General features: G+C 33.7%; 1 protein-coding gene across 2 annotated transcripts; it reads left to right on the forward strand.

The window, feature by feature from the left end:
• Positions 1–524: 524 nt before the first annotated feature.
• Positions 525–25,764, forward strand: LOC105318688 (serine/arginine repetitive matrix protein 2). Of its 2 annotated transcripts, XM_066079029.1 has the most exons (13): positions 525–683; positions 2,097–2,342; positions 8,188–8,298; positions 14,153–14,320; positions 14,556–14,630; positions 15,397–15,462; positions 17,895–17,948; positions 19,664–19,744; positions 21,168–21,326; positions 21,703–21,765; positions 21,851–22,147; positions 22,457–22,600; positions 23,729–25,764. In XM_066079029.1, exons 2-13 carry the CDS (start codon positions 2,104–2,106, stop codon positions 23,922–23,924), a joined length of 1,653 nt encoding a protein of 550 aa, XP_065935101.1. In that variant the 5' UTR covers positions 525–683; positions 2,097–2,103; the 3' UTR covers positions 23,925–25,764. The 2 variants fall into 2 exon arrangements, with proteins under 2 accessions (XP_065935101.1, XP_065935100.1); XM_066079028.1 differs by lacking the exons at positions 525–683; positions 2,097–2,342; positions 8,188–8,298 and adding an exon at positions 11,190–12,506.
• The last annotated feature ends 1,057 nt before the right edge of the window (positions 25,765–26,821 follow it).

The following is a 26,821-nucleotide window of genomic DNA, read 5'->3' on the forward strand; positions in this document are numbered from 1 at the left end:
ATTATAGACTGTCCCAAGTTATTATTATTTTTTTCAATAATATGTCCAAGATATCTTCATTGAACAATTATCATTGTTCACTCATAAAAGTTCACAGGAACGGAAACAAATTTCTTACGGAGATTTATAATGGGAAATGCTTACATCTTTTCTCCATTCGGAAGTACTCGGGATACCTCGCGCAATTTTTCAACGTTATCATCCGGGCTTATTAATGGCTGATGCAATGCAAAATCCCCGTATACTTTCTATTTTTGGATGTGTATTGAAACCTGAAGCGGTAGAGTGAGCGTTTCAAAACAGATAATCTGGATATTTTTCATATTAGTTGATGAACGTAGTTAAAAAGTGGTGAAATCAAAAACTCGGGACAGAGTGTAGTAATTTTCATTATTATAACGTTATTTATGATAATGTATGATTGTATTTAAAATCATATGAAATTTTTTTGCAATCAATATAACGCTTACAAATAGGCATTAATATTGGCTTTTCGTTGATGAAATACAAACAATGTCGAAGAGCATTTTATATCGAAACATTTTTGCATCGAAATGTCTACAAAATGTCATTTGGACGCTTGTTTGCCTAACTTTTCGCCTGACTGAAAGCGTTTGATGATCAAGATTTGATAGGGGGCGATACTATCGACGCAGAAAAAGACGATCGATTTTCGTTTCTGTGTATGTACATTTTCTTCTATTTACTACCACGCTGGTTTTAAAAATCTATAGATTTTTATTCTAATTGTAAGGTTCGGTGTTTTTTCAGCCTGTCTTTTTTATGACGTGCAGTCAAAAATGTGGGATGTCCGAATTATCTCAATATAGAAGCTATTGTTTTTTTGCAACCTCTTTCAATTGATCATGGATCAATTATGTGAAATCATTGTAAATTTTGGACATGTTTACCATTTTTCAGCTCAGTAAGCCGTAAGAACCATTTCAAAAAGATCTTTGACTATCGGTAGAATATTATTCTCTTTTGAGAAGTGGACAGGCATAGCTATGCCTGTCCACTTCTCAAAAGAGAATAGATAGAATATAACTCTCCTTTTCTTGTGTCAAAACAAGTTGAAAATGATGATGGTTTCAAGTGAAATTTGCGGAGATTGCAGAGTTTTGGCTCAAAATGAAACAGACTGGCTTATGTCACATTGCTCTGTGAGTCTGACACAAATACCCAAATCTAATTAGCTACTGTTAAAAAGGTTCTATTTCGGAAGAGATTTGGCATGTTTGCGATTCATTATTAAGGGATGTTCTCCTGACTTTGGTTACTTGTCCAGGTTAATGTCAAGATATTTAATAATATCAATCTTTCTTTCAACTTTTTTTTAGCTTATAAACAATGTCCCCTTTGTTTTGAGTATGTATGTAGAATACATTTGTATTTCTTATTTTTATGTACCATTCTGTCACTATAAAGCTAGTGTTTTTTTTTCCAATTTTCTTATCATCCTTTGGAAGCTTGATGTTGATTTGCAGAATATCACAAAAATGTGACATATTTTAAAATAATTTTAAAATTTTTTCTGAAAGGTGAAAAAAGGACATAGAAAATTGAAACAAGCACACTAGTTTGATCAATAAATTGTTGGAATAATCATAAAAATTAATATCATTAAATGAACATTATGAGGAGGATGTTGAACCAGGCAAAATGGACAGTTATCCAGATTTTAATTGCAACAAGTCACTGAAGTTGGGGCAGAATTTTCAGACTTTAACAAGTTGAATGCCTTAACAAAGAACTGTCTTGAGATACCATGATAGTATCTGTCTAAATATCAAGTTGAGCCAAATATCTGTCAGAGTAAACAAACCTATTGAAATCTGCAACTGGAATAAACAGATGAGGAGTCAAGCTTTGTGCTGTTATAATCATAAAATTTTTTTGTTTATCTCCACAACGATGAATATTTAAAACCTGGTGTGTGATGAGCTTAAAGTATAGGAGGGGAAAATGTCAATAGTATATCTACTGTGTTAAAATTCACAGCACCCAGTCTCTATTCCTTCAGTCAAACAGTTCATATTTATACATGTTTTTTAACATTTAATATTTTTCAAAATATTTTGGATTTTTTTGGGCAGACTTACAATGTACAATGGAATAGGCCTTGAAACTGCCAGGGGAAGTGGTACCAATGGTTATGTCCAGAGAAACCTGTCCTTTCTAAGGAAACACAAGGACCGCGTGGACTACAAGTCTGAGGAGGAGCTGAAGAAGCTCGACGAACAGCTGATCAAACAGCCCAACAAAGAAATCCTTGACCATGAACGGAAGAGGAAAGTGGAACTCAAGTGCATGGAAATGCAGGTGCTCATGGAGGAACAAGGGTAGGTTAATTGTTAAACCTTCTGACTGTAGAATGTTTAAATGAATAGGTCTAACTTATAGATCATTGTCTACAACTCACAGCTAATCTGGTATATGCTTACTGAGGTTTCCTTGGTTTTATGAATAATTTATGCCATTTTCCAGTTGGCTCTTTTACACTCTTGTAGTGGAAAAAAAAATGTTCACTTTTGCATCTATTCTAATGCTGCACTCATTTTGACTGTAATATTAAACTTGAGAAAAAATTTACAATATTTAGATATTAATAAAACAGTGGCTGTAAAAAGTGATCAAATTTTAATAGCAAATGATTTTATTTGTTTGTATGATATGTCACTAACAATTACATCTCCTGTCATTTATACAGTTTATTAATTAGTTTTTCACTTTATTTGAATGATGTAAAATTGTAACCACAATAAACTTATTTTTGATGACAAATATTACCATATAAAATTTGAAAGGAAACCTTAAAGGTGACAATTTTTGAAAGTTTTAAAAGAAAAGTTTGCAAAATATATGATATCATTACGCCTAAGAAAGAAATACATGATAAATGGGGAGGTCTTATGTCATAGCCAAACATTATTACTATCATTCATGCATATTTGTTGTCCTTTCGCAAACAAATATGAATCCTATGCTTATATGTTATGTTCTCTTAAGCTGTAACAAGTTTTCATAAAAAAAATATAATCTTTATTTTCATACCAATAATAACCATAGAGTGTTGCATACTCACTCTTGGATGAAACTGGGGAAAGTTATCTTCCTTGGATCTAAACGATGAGAATGCACTTCTTTATCTTTTATGCTAATTCTTTTAAACTTGTTTTGTTCAGTGTAATGGTACAAAGGGTAGCTCAGAACTTAACGTTTTACCCGACATGTTTTGAAGGAAATTGAAAGAGCTTTTCTAATCATTAAACATCAACAATGCAGTATCAATTTGTCTTTCTGTCTCTTAGTACATGTGTGTAAATTAATCTGGAACCAATGAGTAATTGAGTATTGATAACCAAACTTGGCATAAAACATCCATAGGTAAGATCGACCTGTAGATAATAAGACAGAAAAAAGTAAAAGGAACAGGTGTCAGAAGAATCAAAGCTAGGACATTTCATCATGTTCATAATCAGTTGCACAAGAAGATGAGGAGCTGATGGGCTTGACTGAGTTTTGATTGAATTTTCTAGGTGAATTATTGCAGTCTGTAGGAATGATCTGGAATGCACAAAAGGACTATATGCAGTATATTATGCATTGTTCACCCCCCCAAAATTGAAGTTTTATGAAGAGCTTTAAAAGTTAGGTAAATGATAGTTGAAATCATATTGAAAATAAGTGTGTAAAAGGTTTTCACCACAGTGACGTCATAATGTAGAAATGACGTCATGAAGATTGTCTTATTTTGATAAATTGATGTTTTGTAGCAAAATATCGGTGTTTTCCGATGGTTTTTCAACTGAAAAACATCGAGCACAGGCTTGTTCAATTACCATTTCAATTCATTTCAATAAGTAATTTTGATGTGTATTCTGAAACATTGGGTAGTTAATAAGTAATTTGGTTTAGTTGCATAAAATCTTCTTTAAAATTTAGTGGTTTGGTCACATTAATTCTCCTTTAAAATGTCGCTGACAAGTTTGTATCAGCAACCGCTAGTAAGTGAATAGTGCAATCTTTTTGTTGACATATCTCTTAGAAATTGAAAGTATGGAAGTTTTATTTATTGACGTTCTGGGAGTGTAATGCTACAACTGTTTAGATAAATGAAAATCTACCATTTAACCAGTACCCCTAATAAAGTTGGTAAAAAGTATTTAAGATGATGATAATGGAAAAAATGTTTGATATCTTCTTGGTCAAGTAACATTCAGTGATGAGACTGAATTCTCTACTATGCCAATCTGATTAAAATCAGATCCTGGATGCTCCCGCTTTAATGATATGTTGCTTCATAGCGACATATCATTAAAACGGGAGCATTGAGGATCTGATTTTAATCAGATTGCTACTATTCAGAGTACAGCAGCAGCAGGAATAAAAGGTTGATGGTGGCTAGAATGGTGTGGGGCACCAAACGATGTCAAGGCAGAAATTATCTCATTAACTTGTGATTTTTTTATTGTGTAGATTCACAGTAGGCTGGTGTCTGATATTGGAGAAGGTTCTGGCTTTTACTGCAGTTGTATTGCCAGCCCATGAACAAATTGTGTTTTTCATACAGATCAAAATGAATGTCTTGGATCTGCGTACAAAAACTCTCTGAGTGGTGGCCAGGGATTAGATCTGATAACTTTTATGAAGATTCATAATTAGATTTCCAATATAGATCATCCAAATTTTCCTGGCAGATGCAAGATAAAGGATTCCAGAGGGATTCAAAGATTGCATAAGAAAGTAGTTTTTGGAGGTTGAATCAGCCTTCCACTCTGGTGCTTTGTTAAAGATTTCAGTGATGTTAAATAAAAGAGAAGGTCTATGTAACACCAGAAAATAAGGTTGTTGTTCAGTTTTTAGCTCACAGAGACGAAGTTGGGGGGAGCTTATGCTATACCCATGGTGTTTGTTATCAGCGTCCTGACTTGGTTAAAGGTTTTGGAGCAGATCCTGTATCTAAGGTTTTACTTATCCTTTCTCCACCAAACTTGCATAGATGATGCCTCTGGGCCTACCTATGGACCTGAAAGACTTGGATGCAGAATTTCAGATGCTGAAGGAGGTTAAGGTTTTTTTGAGCAGGTTAAAGTTTTTGGGGCAGGTGCCCTTTGATAGCAATATCCAAGTTACTGCTGGTCCTATCTTCACCAAACTTGCATGGATGGTGTGTCTTATGATACTTATGCACTTGACAGGCTTAAATGCTGAATCTTAGCCATTGGTTTTGGATGCTGGATGAGTTTAAGGTTTTCGGAGCTGGTTAAAGTTTTTGGAGCAGGTGCACTTTGATAGAGAAATCTTTGTTATAACTTCAGTTACAGAGCTTGATCTCGATTCTTGATGCTGGAGCAGGTGTAAGTTTTCAAGCAGGTGTAAGTTTTCAAGAAGTTAGGTACAGTTTTGACTGTTGGGAAAAAATTTGTTCTGACTAACTTGCATGATACATTTAACTTTGGTTTTGAAACAAAAGGTTAGCTCCAGATACAGGGCCTGATCTCCATCATCAAGGATGGTAAAAAAAAAAACCTTGTCCTACATCACTCAAACTTGCTTGATACATGGGATTATTAACCAAGTTTTCCAACCGAAAAATCCGGTTATTGAAATGGTGAAAATTGTGGGCTCTACGGATAACTCCCCCTAAAAAAACTTGACAGGCTGAAATGCTGAATCAGAGCCATATAGGTTTTAGATGCTGGATGAGTTTAAGGTTTTTCGAGCTGGTTAAGGTTTTGGTTAAAGTTCTTTTGCGGATGAATTGTACATATATCAGAGATGTGCATATTGCTAGGATTTTGATTTCTGATATGATTTATGAAAAAAATACGAGCTTTTGAACTTAGTCATTTTTAGCGAAATATTGCATATAGGATACCCTTATTGTATGGATAATCATTTTTGCCAAAATATTGCATATAGGGTACCCTCATTGTACGGATAACTCCTCCTACAGTTTTCAAGATGGGAAGTTGTTCTTTTGCAGATCAATTGTACATATATCAGAGGTGTGCACATTCTTTTAATGTTTAGCTATTATTGTTGAAATTGATTTTTATGAAAATTATACAAACATTTACTAGTTCTGCAAATAACTTGAAGAAATGGTATTGAGGCTCCACTCTGCAGGTTCCCTATGGCGATCATTCTGCCCTTCAATCAGTCTTTCCAGCATCACATGTTCAGAGAATATTTTGTCTTTCCTTGTCCCAATCTGGCCCATACTTTACATATAAAGTGTGTGTACGTAGGAGTTGTGCAGTGATATTGAACCCAACCAAGTTTCTAGATGCCATAGCACATCCCCTCAAAATACATTTTTGGACATCATTTTTTCTAATTGACAGAATATTGCTCAAACTTTCCCGAAAGACTGCCTGTAGGGAAGGGGTATGCAGTGATCCTGAATCAAGTTTCTAGGTCTAAAGTCAATCCCATTTGAGAGCTCTATGCAAGCCCCAGTCCATACAGTATTTTCTCTTTCCTTGGCCTAGTCTTACTCGGACTTCACCAAAAGACTGCCTGTGGATAGGGGTCTGCAGTGACCTTGAATCAAGTTGGTCATATTTCAGGGTCAAAGGGGACCTTTGTGTAAAATGTCTAGACCATATTTTTCTCTCTATGGTTTGAACTGCCTTATGCTACACCAATAGAGTGCTTGTAGGATAAGTTAAAGATTAAAGTCCTCAAAAAGGCTTTTCATCTATATATCCTTTAAGTAAAACAGGGCTCTTTGAGATGGTCACCATCACAATGATTTGTACTTATAATAGTGAAAGTTATGTTAATTATGTAATAATAATGATGTCAAGTCTTTTGCTGATCAGTAACTCATGCACATTTCTTTTATTCATAAAATTCTCAAAATTGGAAAATGGAAGAAAATGGTAAATCAGGCTGGCATTGTATGGACCGTCAGACCCGATGTTATTCTGTTGGCCAGTTACATCAATAACTGTTGCCTCCACCTGTCAGTGTTACTTGTCACTAAATGCTGTAAAAAGTCAGAGATGGGCTGTGACGAGACTGCCCTCAGCCATGTTGGATCTCTGTAAACCTTCACTGGGTAAACTCTGATCACCTTCAATGCCAGAAGTGACTTATTGTATTATGTGGGCTCCAGAAAATTGATTTCATTCAATCTCAAACCTGGCTCAGGTTGCAGTTCTTAGCAGGAAAGTTCGCTAATTAGAAGCAGCAGATCTAGAGGGAAGAAAGGAAAAATCCTTTATCCTTTGTAAAACATTACATGTACATAGCATTGAGAGAAATCTAGATATTATGACTTTGAAAAGTAATTTACAAAATTTCAATATTGTTAGTCCCAATCATAGTCTGATGATGATTGACCTAAAAACCTTGTGCGTTATGCATTTTGATAATATTTGAGGACATAAATATTTAAGGAATCTGATTAAGAAAAATATATATTTCATTTCAATGAAACGTAAATCATCACTTGTTTCTATGGTAACTTTTTAGTACCTGTCATATATGTATTGTTGTTTCATACATTGACCAATTTTGTGATTTATCATAACTATGAAATCCATGAATATCATTGATACCTCACCACTAGTAACTTATGATGGAGTGGGATCAAGACACCCAACAAAAAATGAACCCCTTAGGAAATATGATTTTTCTGAGAAAAAATTCTTCATATATCCAAAAATGTCAGACATTGTTTATCATACTGCTCCTTTTGCTCCCTAACTAATTAATTGAAGTCTGAACTAATATTCTAAGTTAATGGTTAAAGTCCTCAAAAAGGCTTTCCATCAAGATATCCTTTTACCGGTATTAAAACAGGGCTCTTTGAGATGGTCACCATCACGATGATTTGTATTTATAATATAGTAATGAAAGTTATGTTAATTATGTAAAAGTAATAATGTCAAGTCAAATATCCTTGCTTTTATTTTATTTATATTTATGTATCATTCTATGTAACTCTTGCTGAATAGTATCTCATGCACATCTCTTTTATTTGTAAAATTTCATATTATTATAGTTCTTATATGTACTGTACAAACACATGTTTATATACAACTGAAGAACAACTAGAAAGTATCTGTGTCAGTGGTACTAATCTTTCACAAAAGTTTTCCAATAATATTCAAATGTACAGAGTCAAAAGGTTGAAAATGATGTTTTTTAATTTCTCATTATTTTTTAATGCAGGTATTCAGCAGAGGATATTGAAAAAAAAGTGACCATGTTCCGAGAAATGTTGGTCAATAAGGAGGGCGTGTCGGAACCTGTCGTGGAAAAAGATGCATCAGGCCGACCCATGTAAGTAACTTATTATGCCTTGACTAGACTTTACAGAGTTAGGACACTGGATAATGAGTGCCCCACGTACACAATGTCAGACAGTTGGTCCTGTATACTGAAAGAATGAATTCAACTTTAACACTTGCATACTGTACTTTGCTTTATTTTACACGAGTAGTTAATGCCTGCCGTGAATTCAACTTTAGCACTTGCATACTGTACTTTGCTTTATTTTACACGAGTAGTTAATGCCTGCCGTGAGTCTGTCATTTATTTCAAGCACCAAACTTTTGATATACCATATATTATACCTAAAATTTAAATAGTGAGCACCACTGCCCCTATAAGTGAAGTGCCCCCTTCAGCTCTTTTCAAATGTTCAAAAATAAGGGACCCCTTTAGTTACCTTAAAATGAATATTTAAAGTCTTTTATTGAGGCTTGCCAAGCCTTAAAAAAAGTAAAATTACGTAACACTTCTACTCCACATATGTATCTACATCATCCAGGGCACTTATTGGGGATTAATACGATACTTCCATGTAGTCGTGACTGTTGCTCATTCACTATATGTTTGACTTTTACACATATTATGATCTGAGTCATATTTCTGTGATGAAAATTTGGAAGATTATATTGACATCTTCTTATTTTGACAATTAAGTTCAAGCTATTGGGAACTTTCTTAATTTTTCATGATTTTTCAACTCTTCGACCATAGATTAATTGTGAACGGATAATTATGTGTAGATCAGAGAACTGGTTACATGTCACCAATATCAGTAGATGGAAACATCAATTAGGGATGTTAGTAGAAGCAACTATTGATAGCCTTCATTTCAATGCTTTGTCTATTGGTTTTAAAAGCTGTGAAAGATTATAAGGACTGATTTAGAGGACTTTGAATGAGAGAAATACGTAAGCTTTCTTTGGTTTCTGTGGTGTTGTGGTATAATCAATGACTATAAAATGCCACTCTGTGTTAATGGTCATTATGTACCCATACCAAACTGTTGGGCTTTTTCAGCACATCATAAGATAGGGCACTGTTTTCCGTCAAGTTTGCTACGTACCATTTGTTGAGAAACGATCTTAATCTAATAATCATTGTGAAGGTTTGCCTTTTGGAGCCAGAGTTTTGCAGGAACTGTTGGGTGGCAGTTCCAAGATATAAACAATTTATTTCAAGGAACAGATCTGTTAGCAGCTCATAACTGGACGTGGAGCTGTAAAACTAAGATCTATGTGACTGTGATACTTTTCCTCTCTGTATGCCATTAGAACGCATCTCTCTCAGTCTGGAGAGTGTATGGGTGTCGGTGAGAAGGAAAACAAAGCTCGTAAACCTGACAGACTTAAGTAGCGTAAAAAGCCTGATGTTATTGAATATAGGAGTCTTAGTAGGCCCTAATTACAATCCCCTTTATGGAGTGTATTGAACGTTATGTCACGCAGAGATGAAATTTATGTCATACATTTTTTCTGGTAAAAAAATACTCTTAATGTTGGAGGAAAAAGCAATACATAAGTGATTGATTTGAAAGGTCTTAATTGATTTAAATTTGAGTATGGAATTGTTGTTGCATGTATCGTATTATTTTGACAACAAATAACGACCAGAATTTAAAAATTTGATCACAATTTTTTTAAAACAAATATTTTTGCATTGATACAAATGTTGCTCCTTGCTTGTTCCTAAATCTTTAATATTCTATGATGAAATAAAAAATAATGTAATCTTTTTATTGCTGGTTCGTGGTACATTGGATTGAATTTAACTTCTTTATCTCGCTTTGATAGTGTACAAAATCAGACTAGCTGTGTAAATTTTGTTGGCATCTAAACCTGTAATGATATTTTTTGTTTATTGAGTGACACACTGTTTACTGTTCGGCCACAAATGAAATTACGCACCACTTGTATACAGATGTAAATATCCATTACTGCCAATGGCGGAACGTCGATTCGCTTCCATACATCGACCATTATTCAATTTGGAGGAGTCTTTTCTGTAATCAGTCATTTCTAGGTTTGGGAAAGTATAGAAAGTCATCCAAAATGGAGCCTTTTAGGCAGGGATATTACTTTTTAGCAGATTTCGTCTCGGACTATAGACTGATAAATTATAGCCCGATGTGTTCCTTATAGGTTTCAATAAGGTCAGCATCAATCTTAGAGATGTGTGGTGTGACTTGTATTAGGACTGCGTCTTCTTGGTGTTATTTTTATCAGCACCACAATATCATGCTGGCAATTTTAAAGACACTATCTGCCCTCAACTGTATGAAATCTATCATTTCTTATTTATTTTGTGCTCCATCAGTCATTTTCATCGTATTAAAATATCCTTACTAAGAAAACACTTTTTTCTCATATCAGTAGCCCAGCACTGTATTGTATATCAGTGTAAGTATAAATATGCTTGCACAGATGTTTAACAGCCACAAAGGACATTACAGTGTCTTTTCTCAGGTTTTGGTATACTTTAATAGTGTCCTTAAAAGTATATGATATACATGACTTGTATCAATATGAAATGTTTTCTATAGTAAGCTTTTACCAGTACAAAGCGGTAATTTTGTATGCTTGCAGAGCTGACAAATTAGAAATGACACTCTGCTTACAAATATTCTAGCTACAGCAATATGATTTTCAGTTGTTGTGTCAGAAATAATTAGATATTACTTTAATGGAGGAAAATAAGGTTCATTGACTTCTGTTATTCATATTTGTTTGGGAATTCTACTTTACTGTATAAATGGATGTGTAGTGCTGTTTTTTGCTAAATTTTGTAGTATGATATTATCTCAACCCCAAACAAATCAATTACAAAAAATAATTTGTAGAATATTATTCTTATAGTCATCAATCAATGCAAAAATTCAAAAAAATAATAAAATTACCAAAAAAAAAATGAAATTGCAAAAATTAAATTTATCTTTATTAATATATTTCGGAATCAACACACAAAAAACCCACATAATGGAACAAAATCATCAGCTATGATTGAAGCAAATTATTTGTCATCCTGTACAGAAATTTGTTTTTAGCTTTGAAAAAACGAATTAATAAAATTTAATGCTTGATATTTCATTTATCATAAACCTATACTGCGTGGTAAGTTACAGGCAAATTAAGTCATTGTAAAAGCACTTTTTAAGAGGGAGTAAACTTTATGAAATACATGTACAGCTCATCTTGAGTATAAAACATTGTTTATTTTATTTTAGGTGTTTTTTTACTTACTCCTAAAGTTTATGGGTAAATTTTAATTTTGTTAAATTCAGACGATTATGTGTGCTTAAATATTGTGAACTCCAACTATTTTGAGATTTGAGTTTAAGTAAATCCCAAATGTCGTTGTGAGACAATGAAATCAATTGTGTGATGTAGAGATGATTCAATATCAGTGGGACCTGAAACCACTAATGCCAGTAGTACGCGGGGTAGGGGTCTGTTAATCATGTCAATCTGTTGATCAATGCTGCTCTGATATCTTCGGAAATCTATTGGTTCATGTTGTGAAGGCCTGATCAATTGTAGGTGGTGGTCTTCAGAGCGGATTAATAATAGCTCGCAATGTGCCAGTCTTGTAAAAGATATTTTTTGTTCGTTAGTATGAGAGGGGACTTCATGGATTTCAAATTGATTCATGAAAATGAAATTTACATATGCTTACTTTAATGATAGATTAAATGTGTTTAAATAGTACATGTAGGGTGAAGATTTGAGTCGTGTAAAACTGATGTGATCAGGAAATGTAACATCACTGGAATTAATCAAGTTAACTCTGGTGGAACTTTCTGTGTTACATCAAAATGAAAAAAACCAACGTTCAAATGGCAATAAAAACAGCTTACATATAGATCCACAAATGGAAGCCAGCATGTCTTTTGGATGTTACTCTGTTGAGGGCAGTGTGAGCCATTGCAGAAGGGTTGAAGAAACTGTCCAGTTGTGTGGTAGGGGAGGGGCACAGTCCGTGTTGATCTTGGAGAGACAGTCCTCAGCTGATTATTGCCCCCAGCCAGGTCCATTGAAGTCTGCTAGAAGGGGTCATCTTGGCTGTGTGAAATGTCCAATGCATTGTGGAACTATTGGTCATTGCAAAAAGTCCAGTATATTTGATATATTTTGGGACCAGATTAATGGAAAACACTGTTCTGTGCAGTCCCATGTTTGTCAGCCTCAAGAAATATATTCCCTGGGATGTTTTAACGTCTATATGTATGTATATTATATATATTTTTAGATATCAGGGTACGATAATCACTGTTGTTACACAATGTAATCAAGTAAAAAGAACTTTAAACGGTATTTATTTTTAAATATTCAGTTCTTTACCAATAATCTTGTACATTTAAAGAAGAACCTATGGTTACGTGTACCTTACTAGTTTACAGTGGTTTACTAGGTTGAAATAGTGTTAGAGTAATGACTTTCAGAAGATGCCGTTAAGTGAAAAGGAATGAAAACAACCTTACAAGGTTTAATACCCGAGTCACTCTGGTGACCTATTGCTATCCTTGGCTGTCTATTTCCTGTGTCTTCCATTTTTGAGCATTCCCTAAAACTACTACATATATCCTAATCTTGACTTGATATTCAGTGTTTCACATCAGAGTAGGAAGAGGAATACTAAAGGTGAAGTTCATGAGCCTGTAATCCCTTGGGTGCATAGAATTTAGGCATAGCCTGTAAACCGTACTTCTGGTCATATAATAGCAAGTAGATAAGTCCCTTTAGCTGATAACAGTACATTTGCTAATAATGAGAATTCAAAGAGAAATTTATTACAAGTACAGGTACCAGGTATTATTTTCATAAAACTGTCTATTTGTTTTTTTCCTTTAAAAACATGCAGAGTTTCAACTCTTTAGTTAGAAATATTCAAAGTAAATAAAATAATTTCTTTATGGGCACACAAAAAAAAAAACCAAACTGCATCATGGGAATGTTTAAAAAAGGGAATCGTTTGGTCTCGTCCCCTGAATGATTAGGTTTATTCAACCGGCATGTTATGAATGAAATATTAGTTATCAAAACGTACACATATATGCAGGTTTATTTTTGATTTGCAAAACATTTTGACTTTAATTTAATTTATAGCAATGAATGTCTGTGTCGTAATACAATCACAGCCGCTGCGATGTCAGGCAAATTTTAAGATGAGGCGAAATAACGCAGTTCTCTTTCGTGTCGTTTGTTCTGTAAACAAATTTTGTACATCATTTTTTCATTGAAATTGGTTTAATTGACCAGGAAAACTACTGCAATGTATTTAATTATACACATACTTAGCAATAGCATTGTGTTCACATAATGTGATATAACATCGGACCAAGCAACTTTAAGGAATGGAATGTTTCATATAAACTGATAGCATTTTAAATCGTACAGATATGAATTGACAATTTTTTTAGTTCATCTGAAGATTCCATGTAACGATAGAATTTAAACATCGGTAAAGAATTAATTTAAGCATCCGTCACTGAGTACTGTGTTCATGAGGATTACTCAAAGTGATTGGAACAGAAGTGCTATGGTTAGATAACACAGAGCTATTGAGGGATTGAATTAATTCAAAAATAGATTAATTACAAATGCATTGCCAGAACAAGACTGCTGTGTTTGGTAATGATTTTTCCTTCATGATATAATCAAACTGGCAGGATTAATAAAGCATGGTAATGTACTTGTTATAGAATAAATGATTAAAGGAAAACTAAAAAAGGGGGATAAAGAATTACAGTACTGTATACTTTCCAATTTAATTGATATTGAAGTCAAGAGAAACAGAAAAAAAAATTGGACTAGAGATAATATTTGACATGTGTTTGTGAGAGTGACGGTTGAATTGTTTGTGGTTATAGAGCCAAGGAGAGCCACCAGATAGCCCAGGCTACCGCCGAGAAGAATGCCCGTCTTAAAGAGGCGTTTGGAATCGGGGACAGCTACGTGGATGGCTCGTCATTTGATCCAAACCGCAAGGCAAAAGAGGAACAGGCCAAAGCTGTGGCGATGGCTCAAAAGAAATATGCGTTAGTGTTGATAACCAATATCTTTAAAACATGGTTTACTTATGTTTTAATTACAAAAAAAGCCAAGTTGTCTGTTATCTGATTTCAATATATGTTATAAACAAGAAAATAATGCAACTATGACTAGGTATACAAATTAAATCCCTTTGCATCAAATACATGTAAAAATATTGTGAAGAATGAACTGCTGTGACATATTGATAACTATTTGATTTATCATCATTATTTTCTCCAGAATTGTCAGAGAATCCAGTTCTTCAGAGCGATCTCCATCACCACCACCAAAGAAGAAAAAGAAAAAGTCTAGCAGGTACTAGTAATTCATCTCTATCAAATTAATTGCTCTGACAACAGAATACTAGCTAGGACATCCACCTGCTAGATGTTTTAATGGAGAGAGAGCTCACTGTGTAACCATTTGTTTTAACAGCTACATCAACCCATCAATATAATTCCATTATCTTGTTTCACCCAAAAAAATAGATTGCCTATTGTTGTGAATAATTTATGAAATTGATAAATCTTATGCTTTGTTCCAAAACTTGATCACACTGCACAAATAGCACTGAATCATCCTATACAATGGACTGGGGACTACATGTAGAATTGAATGCTGACACATTAAGAATTTGTTGATATAGTTGTCATGCCTCAATGAAAGCATTAGCACATTTGATATCATTTTGCTGCATCAGCCTTGTATTTAAAAGCAGATGAAATGATGGAGAAAATGGAAAATTTTCATTAGAGAGATATCTTGCCAATTTTTGTTTATTTTAAGTCTTAATTCAATTCATTGCGTAAGTTCTTGTTATAACCCTTTTGTGTATGCGAACTTGATATCAGAACTAATGCAAAATTGATGAAGTCATCAGGACAAATTCTACATTTACATGCCATCTGCATACATCACAACTGCTATACAGATGTACAGAAATTTGAATGTCTTCACCAAAAACAATGATTGTCTATTGCATGCAAGGACAGTCGTACAGTATATTTAAAAGATGAATCGGCTAATTAAGGTGAACAATGCAGTCACGATGTACATCTGACAGAATCTTTGTTTGTTTCAGAGACGACAGCCGTTCTCCAGAGAGAAAAGAGAAAAAGAAGAAAAGTAAAAAGCACAAACGTGATCGGTAGGCTATCGTTCCATGATGGAGAAGTATACAAATCTGATATGTACTTACTTTGTTGTTCAATTCATCTTTGGGTTTGATTGAGCAATACTGTAGATGTGTATATTTAACAATTCAAGTTCATTAGCTTTGCCTACGGATTCAAAGGGGAGATATTGCAACCTTATACATGTATATCCACCTCGACTTTCTTGAACTTGAGATAACATCAAGTTACGATTTGATTTGATTTTTATTTTATTTACACACATGCTGTTTTCAAATTATCAAGTTTTCATGACCAAAAAAAAAAAAAAATCAGGAAATTGGTGAAAACATTTATGTTGTACTCATAAGGAGTGTGAATTGATTGATTTGTTAAACTGCCATAGACTGAGATTTTATAACTTAAAAACATATCATAATGAACAAGTAAATATATCTTGGATAAAAAAAAACCTTTTTCAATTAACATTATTATTGTCCAGTCCCCCGTATATAAAATGCAGCAAGCCTAATTTACAGCTGATAATGATATGGAGAATAAACAACATTGTTGTGCAAAACCTCCAGTCTTCACTTGTATTATTTTATTGTCTTTTATTTTTTTCCTTTTTATTTTGTGCTCTGCTTTTGTTTTTGTACACTTTAAATCACTCTCTTTATGTAGTAGATTTGTACTCTGTAACTTCATTGTTAATTAAGTATCCATATATATAATACTTGCACCCTGAAAAAGACAACTTGAAATATAACAATAAGAAACCTGGACCATACAGCTCTGTCCATAAATGTTAAAAGAAAAGTGCCAAGCCATTGTAACATTGTAATCTCGTACACTTTCATGAATTATATGCACATGATGAAAAGAAAAACTGTACATAATGTACATTAAAAACTGGTCATTTTCAGCACATTATTTATTTCTTCAATGGTTTTCATTTTCAAGCATGAGAGAGAGAGAGAGAGAGAGGAGAGAGAGATGGAAAAAAATTACAAATCTTATCTGGTTGCGGGAGAGAGAGATTTTACGTTATTATGGTTTTATGAAGCAATTTTCAGTGTCATAATTATCCGATATAAATGCTTGATTTTCTGTTCGTTTTGTGGTAGCCATTCTCATTCAGTAGCAGGTAAAACACTTTCAGTTTTTTGTTTTTATTTGTTCCCTTTTATCCCTCACCTGTGATTTTTAGTTATGTATAATTTTCTCATACAGGTGAAAAGGTACAGGCATCTATGATCATGTACATTAAACGTCAAATGCGTGAAATAAATTAAAATTGTTATTTTAAGAATTACATGTTGCAAAAGTTACAATGTAGATCAGTATTGAAATAAAATGTTGAGCATTTATAAATTTCTTTTTATTTTCTTTTGAAGTTTACAAAGGAGATAGGTTTTACAGGTGTTATTTTATAAGAATAACTGTTACAACAATTCATATTTTATATATTTATTACAAAATTGAGGTATTTTGATTGGGTTTATAAACTTAACATTTTCAGAAAAAAAGTTAATTTGGAAGGGGAACAAAATGATTTGTGCATTAAAGTAAACATCTGGCTTATTTGACCGATGTTTTATGCAATTAATTTTTCAAACAAAAAAAAACTTCTCAGATACTAAAACATTTCTTATGTGACTTGACATGGTAAACAAATTGATATGATGATGATATTATGTGACTCAAACAATAATATAACAGTTTCCATCATTTTTTGAATGCTTCTCCCAAAATTTGTCGAGTAAGGTTTTAAGGTAAGGCTTCTAGTGTACTCCTGTTTTAATATGGTACTGAACTGAAATATTTGAACATTAATCTGGTGTTTCTTTGGAAATTTAATGTATTTGTGTTCTTATATCAAATAAATTCAATTCAGTGCACACAAGTTCAAAGTGGTTTTATTTGTTAAACTAATATGCTAAAAATAATGCCATCTGAAATAGCAATGGAACTTGAAATCATTATACATGTATTTCTTTTAGACAAACGTCAAACCTTAAACTGTTGAACTTGTGATGAATAATTGAATTTGTTCAGAAAATACACTGCAAGTCCTGATCAGAATTTGGTCACTTCTTGAGTGTTTTTTTCTGATTTGTGAGGAATAAATGTTGTTATAAGTTTTCAGATTTGCTGATATTGTTTTTTTTTACAGGGCTGAAGTTTTAGCCAGTTTATAATTGAGTTTCATGTTTTTGGAAGATCTTGTTCATTAAATTATCATACTAACATGTTGAATAGAATCATTCTACATTTATTGTTGGGTTTCACGCTTGACTGAACTCCTAGCAGAATGCCAAAAGTTGATCATTTAGCACTTTTTACTAATTTTACTACATTTTTGACTTATTACTAATAACAGCTCATATTTACTACTAGTTTAGGTACTGTTTGTTTACTAATCCTCTTGCATCAATCAGAACAGTGTCTATTTGAAATGTTTCAGCTCGCATTCTAACAAGCATAGTCGCAGTACTAATAAACGAAGAAGACACCATAGGTAACTATTGAATGCTCATTGATGCATGAACCATGGTGTACCTAGGTAGATGTGTAGATGTGCAAAAATGTGGTTATGCTTGGAAACGATTGACAAAATGCTGCATGCTGCAGCCACAACTATCTACACACTGTAAAATCAGAATATTTCCAGAAAAGAATGATGAACATTATCAATTTAAAGCTTTGATCATTCCAAATTCTTGAGAAGTTACCGCTACAGTAAAACATGGTTATAGTGAACACGCTTATAATGAATTAACACTTACAGTGAAGTGACTACATTACATGTTGTAAATTTGAGGGATATAACGAATTACGCCTATAATGAAGCAAAATCGCTAGTCCCCGGCATTTTATTATAACTGTGTTTTACTGTATACTTTTTAAAAGTCTGCATAAGTACTTTAAAGATTAATCAAGGATATGCTCACAATTCTACAAGTTAGTTACAGCATAAATAAAGCTCTGACATTTTCAGAATTCTTAAAACCCTGGAAATAAATGATTTCTCAGTGATAATTCAAAATATGTTGTTTTGTTTCACTTTTGATATTTTATAGTACGGTGGTGTTGTGTTTAATACTTTATTTGCAGTCATTTGAGTATCTTGTTCATGCTGTATATTTTTGTTTTGTTTATTTAATTCATTTTTCTTTGAAGGGTAGGACTTTTTTCTAATTTTTAATTATCGTTATGGTGGTATTTGTTTTGCTAAAATTCTTTTGCATTTTAGTAGATGGGTATGATTTTCTTTCCATGGTAGAGAGTTTAGAGAGACTTTTTCTCTGACTACTCAGGGTCCTATAGGGAAATGTTAAAGCATTAAGAATTCCCTAAAAGATGTCCAATGGAATACAGGTTGTATGAAGATTTTTTTTTTACACTTGAACGAGGTAAGTACACTAAGCTTATGTACATGTATTGTATGTTTTTATTGGGTGTTTGTTTAAGTTTGATTTATCAATTTTGTCGTATACTAGTATATTTTTTTTTTTCACTTTGATGTTTAGAATCCATTTATCAGAGGGCAGACTGTATAAGTAATCTGTATCGCCAAGAACTATTACGAAAAATCAAATGCTTTTCAACTTAATGAACATTGTACAGGTATCAGCTTTTTTTGGAGAACTGCAGAGATAAGTGTGTGGTTTGAATACAATTATAAAAGAAAGTCTTCTATTAAGATTTTAACTGACCCATACAAATCCCTTAATTACAGTTGGTTTTCTTTAGAAATTCAAAATTTGCATCCAAAATGTGAATGGTAGATGGAAGTGTTTGCTAGTTAGCACAAATCCTGATAACAGTATTCCTTATTTATTGGCTTGAAATTCAAATAAGAATTATATTGCAATTGGAGAAAATTTACCCCCCCCCCCCCCCCAACAAACAAAATGATAACAAAAGTATTGATACATCAGTTACATTCTGCCTTCTCAGTACACAATTGTTGTAAAACATTTTCTGGTGTCTGTCTGCCAGCGGTATCCTCTTAATGCAGCTTTTTATCTTAATTCCAATGAATCTGATGTGATAATGATGATGGAATGCTAAAAGAGAACAATGAGAGATAAGTAGATTTAAAAAGATCACACTTGAAGGCAATAGACAGAGCCAGCTAGCTAACTCTTGAAAAGGAGCAACAATTCTGTTATGTCTTATATTGTCTAATAAAGTTGTACATTTTTACTGACACGTTTCATTTCCGAACAGTTCGCATCACAAGAGGCGTAGACGGCGGCGGCGGGCTCGCACCCCTAGCCCTGTACACTCCCACAGGAGTTCTAAGGATGGGTATGTTTGGCCATAATTGTGTAAACATATTTTCGAGATTAAAATTCTATCCAAACAGTTCATGGGCACCGGACGTTGAAAATATTTCTTTTAATTTTATAGTAAGATTTTTCCTTGTTTTTATTATAATAGTACAGAAAATTATATTACTATAGAAAGAAATATCTTTAATAACAGGTGCCTGTAAATCAGTTGTTTTTTTCCAATGTGATATTACTCAAAATGTATTTTATTTAGATGTATTATAAATTGAGTATATTTGGCAGAAAGCAGAGTTTTATTACATTCATCACTACATGTTTTGCCCAAGATACAGAAAACATGAGAATATTTGCATTCTAAATCTACATATAATAACTTAGTGAAAAATATATTTTAGCTAATTGGTATATATTCTGAATAAAGTATACTTTAATACAGTACATACTTGTATCAAAACTTATTTAAAGAACTATATATGATATGGGCCTAAAATGGCCCCCTAGAATGAACAACATCATTTTACTGTAATTCTTTTTTTTTTATTTGTACAGATATATATGTGATGTTTTTACATAATGTTCATTTTGATTCAACTGCCCACAATTCAGAATATGACATCGTTAGCATTAAACAGCTTGTTTTCAAGCAGGTTTTCATTCACAAAACATAGATCACATGCTTGAACAAACAAAATATTTTAATCAGAGATGTATCTAGCCAAGGCTAATAAGTGCCAAAAAACTTTTCCTTGTTCAAGCATGCGCTCTATATTTCCCATTCATAAAAGATAGGTAGAATGTCAATTTTTGACTGATTTTGATTGAATTATAGAAATATCGTCACTTCTGACATCATATACTGCCAGTGAGTGCAAATAAATCAAATAAATAGGTGAAAAATATAGTTTATATCAACTCTTCTAAAAAATGACATTATATGAATAGTGCCTGTTTGGGAGGGTAACAGGTGAAATTGACACCCCGAGAAAACCATTGTCAACCGACGCGAAATCAATGGTTTTCGAGGGGTGTCAATTTCAACTGTTATCCTCCCAAACAGGCACTTTTTATTTTGTTATACTGAATGTCTTAATTTTTAAGAAAATTTTACTGCTTTTATATAGGAATAACGTAAATTCTACAGCGAACCGTACGCGCATAATTTTACGCGCATGTAACATTTTTTAATGTTACCCGTTGCTAAGTGCGTTGCTAACGCTGAGGGTAATAGAAAGGATTATGAACTGCGTCTTAACCAATCAGATTTCAGTATTCAACATGAAAGTATAACAAAACATTTTATTGTATCCAAGGCACTTAAAAAAATGGCGAATTATGGAGGCCGAATTTAACTCATATCATATATAGTTCTTTATTGTTTTGTTAAAGTGCCTTTTCCACTTGATTATTATTTCATGAATATATATGTGTGTACCTTTCAGGTCAGTCGACAGGGAGAGAAACAACAATGAGACGGAGAAGAACAAAAGGCTAAAGTTTGAAAATGAAATCAAAGAGGAAGATGCTGGGAGGACTTCTACGTCATCATCTAGGAAGCTGTCTCTATCTCCCACACAGTCCCAAAGTCAGTCCCCAGCAAGGTACTCTAAATCTCTGTACCATGTACACAGTAACAGTCAACAAGCTTAAAATGAATTCACAGTATAATGAATTAACACTACAATGAATTCACTCTATAATGAATTTACACTATAACCAATTCACACACATGGCAAAGCCAGTTTCATTCCCCATAATATCAAAGCATATAATGATAATTTGATTTAATACATAGCAAACTGAAAATCATTTGCCCTTTGCTCTACACATTTATGAATATAACAAGTCAACAGGAATAATCAGAATATTGTTTGAAGCAAACATATTTATAGAATTGGGTTTCATATATAAGTAAATGTATGTTCATCAATGAAATTTAGAGTAATGTAAATGAGCTTATGATTTCACACATTGCAGTACGCATCTAAATGAAAGAGCAGTGAATAACTCTTCCAAACCAAGAGATTCTTCACCATTGGGGTAATTAATGCTTCATTAAATTACTCAGATTCTATAATATGTACTTTATTAAATCAAACTACTCATTTTATATTTTCATTAACAGATCTCCTGACAGAATACAGAGAGACAAATCCTCAGTCCCAGTGCAATACAAAATACTCTCCTCCCCCACTAAGAAATCCCCAAAGCCAATCAAATACAAGACTCCCTCCCCTGTTACTCACAAGTCTCCCCGTCCCTCAAGATTCCAACCCCTCACCCCACCAATCAGGTATCAAACCCCCTCCCCAACAAGGGGGAGGTCCTCTACATACACACCAGACAGGAAAAGAGGCTCGTCTCAACATAAGTCAAGGTCACGGAGTCGTTCAAGGTCACACAGCAGGTCAAGGAGAAGAAGGTGAGTCTAAAGTAGTGCATGGTCAAAAGCTTAAAATAGTCATATCTGACTTTGCGATCAATTGTTAAAGTTTTCATCGAATGTACCGGTACACCTTATTCTACTTTTATGACCGGGTAAAAGTTATCTTTCTTGGAATAGAGTAGGATTTTGTAAACCATTCTTTAGTATTGTACCTCTTGGAACCAATGTTTCAGTTTTTCTATCTGATGAGTACCGTAGCTTAGTTTTATTTGGTGAATTACATGCTTGCATTGTTTTGATCTTTGGCATTTAATGTTTTGTCTGTATTTTTTCCATGTGCTATAGGAATTACTCATCGTCCTGTAGTCCCTCCAGAAGTTACAGTCGGAGCGTGTCTCGGAGTCGATCCCGGAGACGCGAGTCCCGCAGTCCCTCCATCCGACGTAGGAAAGGATCCCCCAGCCATCTGGACAAGCGGAGAATCACAAGGTGGGGAGGGGGTATATTGTGTGTCTATCAACTCATATTTCTATCAACCTTTGGCATAATGAGGATTTTAAAAACATTTGACAGAAATGAGTATCAAAATAAAAGCCTTAAATACAAATGAAATGTAATGTATGAAAAAAAAAATTTTCTTATTATGCAGTGATTAAAATGAGTTGAAGATAGAATTGTTCCAAAGGATAGTATAATTTAAAATCTATTTTCAAAAGTTTGGAACTAACAAATTTTGGTTGAAAACTAACTTGTCGCTTGCAAAATTTTCACCATTAAATTACTTCAGTGCATGTATTCATCAATGATATGAATTACATTTGAACACAATAACACATGCCTGTGTGGTTGAATTTCTACATCTATGAAGCATGGGACATGTTTAAAATGACTCTTTTACAGATTTACTGAACTAAACAAATATAAACGTACTTGTTTTTGTAAGAATATAGCAGTATTCAAGTTTAGGTGGTCATTGTCATTTTATAGTACTAGGGTAATTTTCTAACTCCAAACAAGATAAGGTTTGATGGACTCTAACAGCTAGGTGTTGTTATTATAGCATTGAATCATGATTTTTTGAAGTATACACTCTCATAACTGCAGCGGTGTGTGCATACAAATTGAGTAACGCGCGTTAGCGCGTTATGAAAATTTGTATGCACACACCGCTGCAGTTATGAGAGTGTATACTTCAAAAAATCATGATTTAATGCTTATATTTACATTTTTTTTAACTTCTTGCCTTGTCTGCAAATGTGATTCATACCTTAAAATTCCTATCTTATCCTAAGGGTAAGTTAATATTAATGGAAGAGCCACAGTAACAGCCATAAGCGTGAACTTTGATTTTCGTTTGTGACGTTGCAGTTTACAGCGTTCAACGTTTGTGACGTCATAATAAAACTCGTCAATTTGACCTTTGACTACTTGTTGCATTTAGAGGCATTTAAACATCACCGAATTTAATGGAAAAACACAGTAGAATGTAAATATAATCAATTAATTAACTGAATGCATGCAATACTGCGCCAAAATTTTGATTTGTGACGTAAACAAAAGAAGTTTGATGATGATTGTATGTATCAATAATGTGTCATATATTTCCTCATTTTACAGCGCTAGAAAACGCCCCGTTCCATACTATCGCCCCACACCGCCCAGTTCCAGCTCGGACAGCGATATGGATGACTGGTTCTACCACCACTACCGCCGCTCCAGGAGCCACTCCCGCCACCGAAAAAGGAGTAGAAGTAGCAGTATACTGCACTACCGCCACCGCAGCAGAAGCATAGCTAGTGACAAAGGCAACTAATGTATGTGGCAGTGTATTCTGCACTACAACCACAAAAGTTGGAGCATAGCTAATGCCAAAAGCATCCAATTTTTGTGGAGGCAGTATACTCCATTGAAAATTAAGCATAATAAGTGACAAAGACTTCTATTGTCTGTGGAAGCAGAATGCTGCACTACTTCAGCTGAAGTATAACTAGTGACAAAGGCATCTAATGTCTGTGGCAGTTGTACTGTCATTATTTATGTACTATTTATTCTAGACTTTTTCTGAGTTGGTATCACTTTTCAAGGAGTGGTCATAAATCTCTGGAATTGTGATATTTTTGTCAGTACCCAGACAGTGGGGCTTTTCGTCATATATCACTGCAGGGCTCTCCAGAAGTGCAAATATCTAGAAGTGTATTCAGAATTTATTTCCTAAAAACCAAAAATGATACCAAAGAGATATGGTTGTCATATCCATTTTATTTTATTTTTTGTAAAATGTATGGAAAAATACTGGGTTTTTATCGTATTTTCTTGATGACCATTACAGTAACTGCGTGAAATGTAGAATTACTACAAACTAATTTCCCCATTAATATCAGATTCCATCAGTTTAGATTTTTAGTGAGTATAACATTACCATTGCTGGTTTAGAAAGTTGAAAGAATGCTATGAATAAAGTGTAAAGCTCTTTCTTTTTGGTGCAAAATCACCAAGAGGTATTCAGGGAAATCCAAATTATCTACATATCTACATGCTAGCGATTATCATAGGGAATATTATACATTTTATTGTGTTTGATTATTTGTATACCAAGGGTTGGCACGTCTTAGATTCATGAACATGTACTTTTAAATGGCAACAATACATGATGCACAGTGGGTCATCTTCATTTTGCTGAGAAAAATACTATCAACTGTGTAGATTACAACACTGAAAACCAGTCAGCATGGTAGAACTATTGCGTAATAAGTAAATAAATCAGTTGGGATAGTTTTCTACTATGCGAACTAACACCCTCACCCCCGCCCCTTCCTCCATTTTTTCTGTCTCTAGAGTGATGATTTAACTGTATAGTTGTTTTTTAGTTTGATGCCCAATATGAATTTGTGAATATCCCCCCCCCCCTCCAACCACCCCCCTCCCCGTCTATAAATGGCAGGATCTATCTTACTGAATGGGGAGCTACACAATGAAAGGTTGTTAGATTGTGCTGTGCAATATTTAATTCTTCAGATGCTTTTTACTGCTTATTATGCTAGTCATTTTTTTACTCTTTTTACTCTTAGTGCAATAATTTGTTCATTTATCTTTTTTTTATTTATTTATTTATTTATTTATAGAATTGTTTACTTTCTAATTATTTATTTGTCTGTTCAACTTGACACATATTCTCCTTTGTGATATACGTTTACCAACATTTTGTGAAATGTTAATTGAGACTTCTGTAAGGATGCTGCAGTATTTTGTAGAGTTTGTTTGTCCAAATGTGGAAAACAGTATCTTCTGTGTGATTCTACTAACTTGAAGCAATGTTTGATGAAATGTTTACATGAATTATCAATGGACCAATTTAATGTGCATTCTTCTAGTGTGTTGCAAACCACACATTTCCTGTACACGTGTTTGAAATATGTGTGACCACATTCCATTTTATTTGCAAATATATAGGTTTTTGTTATACAAGTACATGTATTGATTCTGCATCTGAGTATGTTGTGCTTCTTCACATTCCATTATGCGAGCCATATAAGCTGAAAAGTCTGCAGATTGTTGTTTAATATGGTAATCGCTTTTCGACAGTTTCAAATGTTCACGTTTCCGTGTGTCTCATAATTTTCTTCTTTTACCAAATAAAATATATGATGTTGGCATTTTAGATTTTAGTTTTTTTTATTCAATTTTTTGGCGAAACTTCCGCGCATGTCTTTACAAGTATACTCTTTCGACTCCGCAGACTCATCGAGACCATACTGATTCTGTATGCACGTGTCTGTGCAGACTTTCCCTAACGACCCAGCTATCAATTGTGTAGAATCTACTTCAGATAAATTTAAACGATTTTTGTTCTCCAAATGAGTGATAAATAACTTCCGACGTGTCCCCCTGAATGAAGGGCTGTGACATAAACAGTAGTGTTTGCTGGGCCACTTGCGTGTAATTATTGTGTAATCGCTTTATTCCCCTGATTCTACGTGACGCGGTTATGTACTATGTCTGCAGACTTGAAAAAGACGGGGCGTTCACCGGTGGCTTAACTTCTGGCTAATTTATAATGAACACTAGTGAAACCTGCAATTAGTCTGCAACTCGCGGTAACAAACATTTTGCATTAGAGTTGGTAATCAGCAAAGGGAGAACCATTGATGTTAATTATTTTTTCTTTCTTCCTAATTGAAAGTTAGTATATACATGTATAAGCATGATAAAATGACCATCCTTGCTTTCTTCCCAAAGTTTTCTCTTCCCGATTATTTTGAATCTCTCTCTCTCTCTCTCTCTCTCTCTCTCTCTCTCTCTCTCTCTCTGCGCACTCCCCTGTTATCACGTCCTACACAATAAGTATGTTTGCTCTGCAATATGAATCGACCATTCATTTATACGGTACTGACTTGTACAGTTTTAAACCTTTAAACTATAAGTATTTGCCGCATCAGTATTAGTCAACTGCTTTGACATGGATAAAGCGATATGGTATCTGGAAAAACAAACAGTCCCTGAGCAAAGTCGACGGAAATGGCATCGTCTAAATTGTGGACTCTGATTTGAAGACGGTGAACTGAGAATGTTACAGATACAAAATGAGACATCTCAAAATTTTCAAAACAAATATTTGATATAAGAATTTGAATATGTTGTAATATTCAAAATGTTTTTAAAAAGTCCCAATCATTCTTTTCATACAATGCACTGCCTATTTCTGATTGCAAG

The sequence above is a fragment of the Magallana gigas genome, chromosome 3, assembly GCF_963853765.1.
Source record: "Magallana gigas chromosome 3, xbMagGiga1.1, whole genome shotgun sequence".
NCBI lineage: Eukaryota > Metazoa > Mollusca > Bivalvia > Ostreida > Ostreidae > Magallana > Magallana gigas.